The 11,691-nt window shown below is 40.0% G+C and overlaps 1 protein-coding gene across 1 annotated transcript; it reads left to right on the top strand.

Annotated features, from left to right (window-relative positions):
- Positions 1-782: 782 nt before the first annotated feature.
- LOC123811356 (protein S100-P-like) lies at positions 783-1,169 on the top strand. The gene has a single exon (XM_045827304.1). It carries the CDS (start codon positions 783-785, stop codon positions 1,167-1,169), a length of 387 nt encoding a protein of 128 aa, XP_045683260.1.
- Positions 1,170-11,691: the final 10,522 nt, after the last annotated feature.

The following is an 11,691-nucleotide window of genomic DNA, read 5'->3' on the forward strand; positions in this document are numbered from 1 at the left end:
ATGGTCTACCTGCAGAAAGGGAGGCTATCTCACTAGCCCTGTTTTTACCAGAAAACTCCCAATTTTGCTGGGGGCTAATCTAATACTATTAGTCACCTCTAAAATTTAGTTCCTATTCCTCTTTGTAAATTTTGCTTCATAACGTTCATAACAAATTAAATTCACTGCTTACCTACCACTGGTGAGCAGTGTACATAAGAAATTCTAAAGTGAATATTTTATCTTTACTTCACTCTAATAATCTTATGAATGTGTGGGTTCCTTTTTTGAATTGGGATAAAACGCACCAGGCATCTCACGTGGTGACAAGGTAGTTGAAGGACGAGGAAATTCTTGTGCGGTCACTTTGAATTAGACATGTTCGTGAATCTCAAGTGAACATAAACTGTGAATTTCTTCATGCTCCTTCTAATTGCTTGACCCAAACCTCAAAGTTAGTTCCTTGTGAAAATTGCCCTCCTCGTAACATGACAGAATTAATGTATTTGCAAAGACAAACAACGTGCTCCTTGCTGCAGCTGGATGAGGACTATTATCAATCATGCCAACTCACAGGGAAAATGTAGTCAAGGCCCTGGAGGGTCAAAGGACAACCACCTGGAAATTTATGTCAGTTTTTATGCTTAGGCCCCTTCACTGCAAACAAATATCACACTTTCCTACCACTCCACAATAAAGACAACCTTTGACTTGTAGTCCCGTAGAGAAGGCAGAATGAAAAAGCAGGCTGTTTCCTCAGCCACGCCAGCCACCTGGCGGGACGTGGGCCCGCATCCAGCACCATGTCACAACTGGAGATGGCCATGGCTATGGTCATTGAGGTCTTTCCCCAGTTCAAGAGCACGGATGGCAACAAGCAGGGCCTGAGCAAGGAGGAGCTGAAGGAGCGGTTGGAGAAGGAGCTCCCGGGCTTCCTGCAGAGTGGAAGGGACAAGGAGGCTGTGGACAAACTGCTCAAGGACCTGGATGCCAGTGATGACGCCACGGGGGACCTCAACGAGTTCATAGTGTTTGTGGCTGTGATCGCATCCACCTGTTACGTGTACTTCGAACAGAAGACACCAATGGATGCCCTGCACACCCAGATTCCTGAAGGGGGGCACAGGGAGCAGGCCCCCAGCTTCCAGAAAGCTCTTGGCAGCACTTATGTCTCTGGGCTAGAGAGCTGATGGCTGTCTGATTAATAAAATGCTTGTGAAATGAAAAAAAAAAAAAAACAGAAAAGAAAGCAGCATTCATGTGATGGTCAAAACCTATTGTGCACTTTAGTGAGGAGCAAAAAGGCTTTTGTGCTCTGCTTTTACCCCTGCTGCAGCTGGAGCTCAGAATGACTCTGAGGACAGCACGCTGACCAGGATGGGCAACTTCTGCCTGCCTGCCTGTTTCATAGTTCTCATGTCATTTAATCCGCACAACCACCCTTGAAAGCAGGCAAAATGCCCTCATTTTAGAGTGGAGGAAATTGAGGCTTAGAAAACCTAAAGGCTTACCAAAGCTCATGCTGGTTAATTAGCAGCAGTGTAAGATAAGTCAAAGAGATTCTCAAACGCCAAGCTAACCTAAATCCACTTTTTTCCTGCTCCTGCCTGAACATCTAAACAAATGCTTTTAAAATAATGACATGCTAAATCTCACAATCAAGTTACTATAGAATTCTGGTAAGTCTGCAGTGACATGCTGTTTTCACTAAAGACAACCAGGATATGACATTGTCTCCTTCTATTATGGACCCAGCCAGCAGCCCAACTGCCAAATACCCACTGCTGTGATCAGTTTAGCAAGGTCGGCTACTTGATTGCTATGAATAATTGGATGCCATTAATAATGGTCAGCTCCAGGATACAGGAAAGTGGTCAAGCGTGGTAATTGTATTTTGAATTCCAGCAGATTATTTCCTAGGGGGCAGGAAGACAATCGCTACATGCGATACAGTTTTTTTTAAGTACAATAGAGATAATTGCTTCCTTAAAGGTGAGGGGGACAAGCTAAGGGCTGCCTTAATAATGAGCATGGCCAACCCTAGAAAGAAGTGTAAAGATTAACGTTTTGCAAGATATCACTAATACCAGGGGGCCCAAGTATTACTAAAGGTCTCTGATAGTTACGTCTGTTATTCCCATGTTCAGGTTAACACTAGAGCTTTACATGTTACTGGGAGGACAGGGGGAGTCGCTACCTAAATTTGTAAGCACCAGTGAGGTCATATCAATGGCTAATTAGGAAATCTAATCCAGTTGATACTCACCTGAAAGATTAAGCATAAATCTTTTGCTATTCAATGTGTATTAAATGTTCACAATATATTAAGGGCTATAAATACTGCAGAATAATTATATGGAAAAATATTATAATCTTTTTTCAAAAGCCCTGTCAAAAGAATGAAAGCTTTTTAAAAAATCTTCCAGAACATAATAATAAAAATGAGAAACTAAGTGACCAGAGGGGAGAAGGGAGGGAATTTCAGGGGAAAAGGAGAAGGGTTTACAGGAACAAATATAAAGGACACATGGACAAAAACTAGGGGAGAGTGGAAATGGGAAGGAGGTGAGGAGGGCTGGAGGCGTGGGCTGGGATGGGAGTAAAAGACAGAAAACTGTACTTGAACAACAATTAAAATAAAAATTAAAAAAAGATATTGGAAAAAGGCACATTTTACAACCATGTGAAAAAGGACAAACTGAAAACAATTTTTAGAGGATGATAATAGACTAGGATTTGGGTAGTAAATACACTAAAGGGCAAAAAAAAATCATAAGAATATAATAATTCAAAAACAACAGGGCATGCTTTATCTCAACACCCACTAGCTATCAGATTCAGGTTTTCATATGGAAACTGTTTCTTAAAGTGGCAGCAATGGGAGCAAACAAAATTAAACTTAAGATGTGTCATAGCAGAGGTGTAAGTCATGGAAACATGAATGGGAGCATGGCATCACACTACAACCCTTGAAACAGTAAATATTCAGCTCTTACTTCAGTTGTCAGTTTCCTCATTATTTGGACCTCCTAGGAGCTGGACCATTCTTGACCTTTTTTTTTCAAGGGTACTTAGTGTTCACAGCAGCTCTGAATTAAAAACAAACAAATGGATCATAAACATACTACAAAACTCTCATAAGAAAACCTAAGGAATAAGTTTTCATGACGCAGGTTAGGCAACGGTTTCATAGATACAATACCAAAACCTAGGTAACAAAAGAGAAATATATATAAAATGACTACATCAAAATCAAAAATTTTTATGCTGCTAATGATACCATCAAGAAAGTAAAAAGGCAACCCTCGGAATGGGAAAAAATATTTGCAAATCATATATGTAATAAAGGATTTGTATCTCAATACAAACAGCTAAAAAGCAGAGACAACTTAAATATCCATCAACTGACAAGTAAGCAAATAAAGTGTGGTATATCCATATGGAGGAATACTATGCAGCCATAAAAAGCACTCATACATGCTACACATGTTTGACCTTTGAAAACATTATACAAGTGAAAGAAGTCAGCCATAAAAGGCCACGTACTCTAAGAATCCATTTGTGTGAAATGTCCAGAATAAGAGTATTTACAGGGACAGACAGTAGATGAGGGGTTGTCTAGGGCAGGGGGAAGGAGACAGGAGGGAAATGGGAATTTAATGCTAATGGGTGTATGCTTTCTTCTAGGGACAAAGAAAATGTTCTGAAATTAGATCATAGTGATGGTTGCACAACTCTATGAATATACTAAAATAAATTAAATTCTATACTACACTTTTAATGGATGAATTGTAGGCATGTTAATTATATCTCAATAATTTCAAAGCTCTTTTATAAAAACAATTAAAACAAAGAAAACTAGCAATAGGTATAGGCTGTTTGCCTAGTGCCAAAACCATTTTATTTTAGACTGAAGGTCCAGAAGGAGAGAAGCAACTTGTCCAAGGCCCCACATTGAGTCGATAGCCAAATAAGATCTGTAAGATTTTTTACTTCAAAAGATTCCCTAGGCCTCAGTGCAGTGGGAAATGTCTTATCCTTTGCAGTCTGACTTTTTGGGGAGCTGGGTTGGGTGTAGAGGGAGTATCTTTCCCTTCTGGTCACATTGACCCAGAAGCATTTCCATCAGCTGTGTACACTGAGGAAATTGTCATCTACAGGAAGTAGGCCATATCAATCTAGCAGCTGTCCCTTTTCCTACACAGTATTAAAGAACTACTAAAGAGTTCCAAAGCCTAGGTAAGGCCTAAACAGTCCCTGAAAAGAGGAAGTTTGCAAGCTCTTAAGTATGAAAAAAAAAACTATATAAATAGGTGACGGTCCATTCAAGAAATAAGAACCCAGAACCCAGAATTTCCAGCCCTTAATTATGCCTCACAGGATAAGCAGGAGACTGAAACCAGAGTTCAGAGGGTCAACTCTTTGGCTTTTGCTATTAAATTATTGCCTTTCCCCTCTGGGGAACATCCATGTCCTTCAAGAGCTACCTTTAAGCCCACACAAAGCTAGAGAAGCAAAAAAAAGATGAAAAGATTCTCATCTCAGTTGCAATACTTCCAAAACTTCAAGCATCTAACTTCAATATCAGAAGTCTAAGAAAATGCCTTCGATAACAATGGTTTCCGCACTGGTGCAATGGAGAACATGAACACCACCTACCTAGAAAACTCAGTGGAAATGAGGTACAGATCCAAGCACAAAAGTGTGGCAGAGGTGTGTGTGTGTATACCTGAACACACTTGCACATCAGGGAGGGAAGGTGGTAAAGGGGCTCAGGGAAAGGTGGTCTGACAGCATTTTAAAGGTTTTATAGAAGAGATCAGAGATGATACAGAGTTCTTTATGCTTGAAGAGGAAGATACAAGAGTGGAAAAGTGGAATGTGTCTGTTTGTTCTCACTAATACACTCCAGGCTTAACAAGAAGTTTAATAATTGTTCTTATGCCAGTCCTTCTAGTTATAATAAATCTATGTTTTTTAAGTTACTATTGCTGGTTTTTTACTGCTAGTTTGATGCAGACACCAGCCTGCAGTGTCCGCATCATTAGGGATGAAATGAGGCATTCACACGGACTACCAAGTCCAGTGGAGGAAAAGGGACAGCATGGCTTTTCTCTCAAGGGGAGCAAAAAGCCTTGGCCCTTTACATGACCAGCCTTTATTGAGTTTCTCGGCACATTACGTGATGGTCCTCATTTACTATGCACAGGTTTGCTTTAGGTGGTTACCTTTCACAGAAGACAAAGGAGCCAATGCCACCAATCACATCACAGAAGAGGGATGTTTGCAAATGAAAAGACAAAAGTGGTTGAACCCGTTACACTCATCCTTGGAAGGTTTAGCATGGATTTTAGGAAGTTGCTTTGCAGTAAATGTCCTCCATTCAGGGTGAGGGAGATTTTTAGCAAGAGCAAGACTCAAAGCGGCCTAGGCACATTGCAGGCCTGATACCCCACAGGAAAACCTATCTGTGGGCGTGGGTCCTGTGCATCTCTGAGTGGGAGCTGGGCCCACGCCACTCAGAACGGTCTCCCACACTAGTTAAATTATTTTTCATATCTTTTCATAAAATGTATCTTGAAGAAAGTACTAGCAAGCCTCAAGATAGGGTGACTTACTGGAAACATTTTGCACCACTGAAAACTAGCCTGCACGTGAGGAAGAGAAAAGGTCAGAGAGGAGGCCTGTAGTACACAGATATCTGTGTTTCATCAGTCTTCCCAGAGGCTGCGGGAATTAACTGATTACCCTACTCTGCGGCTCTGTAGGACAGCGTAGTCCAACTGTGCCCTATTTTCAGAAAAACTAAACTGATTTATAAAAATCAAAATTCATCAGGAGGATAAATAATGACATGAACCAGAAGACAGACAGGTACATAGAAGGATTCAAGATAAGGTAACGTTTTAAAAATAATGACCCTCTAGATATTTAAAATATGACTTCACTTACACAACATGAATTACTCTTTTACCAAAATTCATTATTAAAAAACCCAAAGTTATAAAGGCAGATGCATTAGGAGGTTAGTGGTTAAATTCATTAGAAAATTTTCATTAAATAGCATGCCACCTCCATATACTAAAAATATGATTTGATTTGCCAGCAATTGATTAAATGCAAATTTAGAGGAACACAGCTATTGTTAGAACTAAATATGCCTATATTTGTCTTGCTGTTTGTGTGGGTAAGTGGGAAAATTTAAGATCTGAATAATTAAGCAGCCATTCTCAGACTAAAGTGTATAATTAGAGTCTCCAAGTTTGTTATCTATAAAATATCTATCTATGATACTAATGCACAAACAGACCTAAATTACTCTTGCTAACAGCAGAAGCCTAGAAGCCATGATACTAGATAGTAGATAGTTTCAATATTATTTCAGCTTACCTTTTGGCTACATTTAATTTGCTTTAGCAATACAAAGATAGACATTTAAAATCTAATGTCTTATGCACATAAATTGAATTCAGTAATATTAAGCAGAATTTCTATGAGAAGGAGAACCAGGGATAGGACCCCAACACATCCTACGATCTGAGGGGAATTCTTGAGAAACTATAACAGAGAGTTATAGGTAACTGACCAAAGGTAAGTCCTCTGATTTTAGCTGATAAAAGCAAAATGAAATAAAAAGATTTGAGGGACAGGACACTACACACTGGTGTTATTCAAACCAACAGATTTCATGTTCAAATGGAACCTCACAAAGTATCCATACCTTCAGCCTGCCTTTGATCAACCTAGAACTGATTTTTATAAGAGCTCAAGATGAATTCATTGGCCAACCGCATTTCTGCTTTGGGAGGCAAAACATACAACAATAGACTTCTGTCTACAAGGCCCGACTGCTGAATGGCCTGTAGGAGATCACAGCCATAGGTATCTAGAAGCATGCAAGCATCATCATCTCCCAAAACACACTTTAAAACACCAGTTCAAGAAGAGAAATGCACAAGAGAAATTCCATTGAAGACGGATCATCAGAAGCCCAGAGAAGTTGCGCCTTGGAGCAATAAGGCTGAATGTTTGACCAGTAAGAAAGCAATGTAACCAATTTAAAATGGAATATGTGGCCCTATTCCAGACAATTCCAAGACAAACAAAACACTGAGTTTCACATACAATTCTAATCTTGACTAAGAACTTTATCTTAGTAAAGCACTCCCTGTCCGATAATCAAGTCTGAAAAGGCTGGGTAAAAGGGAATGTATTTCTTGATGAAATAGGAGCATGGGACCAAATAACACAAGAGAATAAAATTGCTTCTAACAATCTATTTAAAGATTCCATTAAGTAATGCTCATTCATTTTGAATCTTGATAATGGAGTTACATAGGAGTTCCACATGAATATAGAATGATTAGGAACAATGCTGTCAGACAATAAGTATTAAAGCAGGTTATGCTTGTGGAAAACAGATAAGAGACCTTTGGTGAAACAGAAACACCGAGACTGAATATACACACTGGGTCTTCTATGAGAGGGAGGCTCTGGTTGAATGGAGATCTAAAACACAAAACAGTGCTGTGAATAGGGATGGCCATGTGCGTAATTTTTGTCAGGACAAATTGGCTGATTAAAGCTGTTAGATATTGTGATGATACAAAAGGAGAGCTGGTGAGAAAATTCACAAAGCTCAGATGAATAATAAAACTGAAAGTGAACAAAGATTATAACATCACTTCAAAAAAAACAGACCTAATCATCATGTTCTTTGTGTCCATAGCAACTTTTATCTTAGCATTTCAAAGCCTTTTACAGAATTACTGAATCATGACTTTTATGGTTGCAAGTGACCACAAAGATAATCTAGTCCAAACACATAGACAGGCTTCTGTCTCCTCGACAACATCTCCCCCACACAGTCATACAACTGATGGGAACACTCCAGTAATCTCATTTCCTCCTGAGTTCACCATTTCAGAATCATATAAAGAAGGTCTAAAATACTTTCATTTGTCATTTTCTTTGCATTGAAGCATATAGCAAAATTTCTCATTAGTCACAGCTGTAAATTGGTGGGTAGAGCAAGAAAACAGGAGAACAAGAGAAGACCACAAAATCTGTAAGATAGAAAATACGTAAGTGGTGACTGACTTTGCAGACGTGAGAAAGTTTGGAATCTAAGTCTATTGGATGTTAGAGGATTAACAACTGAAAGAAAGGAAGACTTTTCTCAGCTCGGGACCCTGAAAGGTCTCAGAAATTGTAATAACTCAAAGTGAAGTACAGATTGTGGTTATAAACCTGCAGGGGCCGGGGACGGGGGGCTGAAACTCTGTAGGAGGAGAAGCCAGACCTCCATAATGCTTCCCCATCCTGTAGAGCTGAACACTTGTGCCACATAGAAGATCTGTGTATTTAATATTGTATTGGGGACCTGCTATGTGCCAGGCATTGTTCTAGGAACTGTTGCTATGGAAATGAACAAAACACAAAAATCTCTGCCCTCAGAGAGCTTATATTCAAAGAGGGAAAGGAAGGAAGGAAGGAAGGAAGGAAGGAGGAAATCACAGGTGGAAATAAATCACAAAAGAAAAAATAAAGCAGGAATGAAAAACAAGAGGGTAGTATGAAATATCTGGATCAATTGTAATATGATATGAAAATATCCAAGATTTTTGTTGGTGACAAAGAAACAGGTATCATTGACTTCACTGTGGTTTTTGCTTATTCATAATGAAATAAAACATGCTAAAGATATTAGTAAAAATATTTAATTTTTTTTAACGATTCAAGGTTACAGACCCCTTATGTTCTATTCACTAATCTCAGGTTAAGAATTAAAGATGTCTGCTCTAAGGAAGTCCCTGAGGTAGAGAGATTAAGGGGCCAGCTTACCCATCCCCAAATTGATAAGATGTACTATAGTTCCAAGTTCTTTCTATAGAGTGTAAAACATCCCTGGGGAAATAGGATTCTTTTGATGAAGTCTGGAAGCTTTAAATATTCTGAGGTTATGTTGGGTTAATCAATAGAGAACTAGATATTTCCAGAATCACCTTCATTAAAACTCAAAAACCATAGTCTCCTGCCACTGACCTGCTTCCCCATTGATCCGTAATTCTGGCCTTAGAAGAAACCCCCTGCAGGATCCCTGTGGGCTGATACAAGCCCCACACGTGTGCTGTAGTGGCACCAGGCTAGCTCTGATCACAGCTTTCCAAACCAGAAGAACATTTATTTGCACATCAAGGCGTTTAAGGAGAAATAAAATTAACTTTCTTTTTTATCTATTGAGAAGATTCTTGATCTGGGCCAATTTTCATTTATAAATATCAGGCCATTGTAACCCACATAATATTGGACACAACATAATAAATAGTCATTTTGGGGAGATGTTTAATATTGTTACATGGGAAGTGCAGAGGTTTTGCCACAATGGGTGGCCTGCTTCCTGTCTAGGACATCAGGACACGCACCTATTGTCTCCGTGCACTTGAAATAATCACAAACCTCCTACCTACAATGCACCAGACCTTCTGTGATCTGGCCCCTGTTGACTCCTCCAGTCTCAATGTGGGCCACGATCCCTCTTCTTCAATGCATCAAGCCACAGTGGCCTTCTTTTTGTTCCTCATACAGATCACATTTTCCCACCCAGAGTCATTTCTTTTACTGTTCCATTTCTTGGACTGTCGTTTAATGTGTCAACTTGACTGGGCTGAGGGATGACCAGAGAGCTGATAGAACATGATTAAGGATGGCTCTGGAAGAGATTCATATTTGAATCAGTAGTTTAAGTGACGAAGATTGCCTTCACAAGTGGGCATCATCTATCCAGTGAGGGCCGGAACAGGACAAAACGATGACAAGCATATTTGCTCTCTTGCTTGACTTAGCACATCTATCTTCTGCCACTGCACCTGGGGGTACCTGGTTTGAAGGCCTTGGGACTCAGGCCAGCACTCACGCCAAAGATTCCACTGGTTGTCCAGCCTTCAGGCTTGCACTGAAATTACACCAGTAGCTTTCCTGGGTATCCAGCTTGCAAATGGCTGATTGTGGGACCTCTCAGCCTCTACAACTGTGTTAGATAATCCTTCACAATAAATTTCTTTCTTTCTATCTATCTGTCTATCTATCTATCCATCCATCCATCTTATTGGTTCTGTTTCTCTGGAAACCCTAACACCTCTTTTCTCATCATTCAGGTTTTAGCTGCTACCACCGTGAGGAGGCCTTCCCTCCTCAGCAAACTAAGGCGACTCCACCCCCAGGCCCCCTGTGTATCACATTACCTTACTTCACATTCTTCAGAGCACCAGTCTTGTATGAAATTCTATTTCTTGGCTTACCTTCCCCTGTCTTCTCCATGAGAACAAGGGCCTTATCAGTCTTTCCTGTTGCCATATCTCCAGCTATCAGAAGAGCACTCAGCACAGAGTAAGCACTTAGTATATACGTGTGTGGGATTCAAGTTACTGTTAAGTAACTATACTTACTTACAATGAGTTAATGGTGTTGCCTATTGGCCAAGTTCTTGTAGTTAAACCATGAGTCTGACATGAAAGGTCAGCACACATGTTCACAGCCCCAGAAGGAAACTCCTTTCTGGAACTAAAGTATACCAGGACTCAAATGGTACAGAATAAAATACTCAAAATATTTTATTCTGTACCATTTAGTTAGATCATCAGCCATCCCCACCTACCATGGAAGAAGATACAGTAGAATTACATTGTAAACTATAATATAAATACATTAATTTGATAGAGAAAAAATGCCATTTATACACTGATATACGCTCAGAATCAGAAGGTATCATAGAATACACACAACTTTCGAAGGCAGGCAGACTCAGGCTCACACCACAATTCTTCCATCTCTTTTATGGACCGAATTGTGCCCTCTCACCTAAACTCAAATGTTGAAGCCCTATCCCGCACCCCTACCCCATGACTGTACTTGGGGATAAGACAATTAAGGAGGTAATTGAGGTTAAATGAGGACATAAGGGTAAGGCTGTAATCCATTGGTACCAGTGTCCTTTTAGGAACAGAAAGAGACAGCACATGCCTCTCTCCATGAACACACAGAAGTGACCATCAGAAAGCCTAGAAGAGAGGTCTCACCAGAAACCACTGCTCACCGGAAACCACTGGTCTTGGACTTTGATCCACCGAAACCTCCAGAAAGGAAATTTCTGTTGTTTGAGCCCCCGCATCTGGGGTGATTTGTTACAGCAGCAGAAGATGACTAATTCAATTTGTAAGCACTGTGGCTTTGCACAAGTTATTAAATTTTCTAATCAAAATCAAGAAAATAAACCTTATTTTGGAGGGTTGTTGGGAGGTTGTTGGGATAGTTTTATGCAGTTTCAAATAGGTACTCAGAGGTCATATGGAGCCCACTGTGGTATGCAAGTCCACACTGATTACTAAAGACATTTGTCTACAAAAATCCAATTGCATGTTATTCCCATAGGTTACTTGCATCACCTGCCTGGGCCTCTGTTTCCTCATAAATAAAAAGGGGAAATTGGCCTACATTATTTTAAAGACCCTTCTGAATCTAGGTTCCTATGGCCTGTTCTACCTTGAAAGAAAAGACCACTTACTGGCACACTGTCTGTGTATGTCTGCTTTGGGGATGTTTCCAGAAGAAGATACAGATCTGCATAGACTAAACCCATCCTCTCTCTTACCTGACCCCACTGACCCCACCTTCTGATCAGTTGCACACATTTACAGTTTAGCCACTCAGAGT

Source organism: Phyllostomus hastatus, unplaced genomic scaffold (assembly GCF_019186645.2).
Source record: "Phyllostomus hastatus isolate PE091 unplaced genomic scaffold, TTU_PhHast_1.1 phas_scaffold_78, whole genome shotgun sequence".
NCBI classification, from domain to species: Eukaryota; Metazoa; Chordata; class Mammalia; order Chiroptera; family Phyllostomidae; genus Phyllostomus; species Phyllostomus hastatus.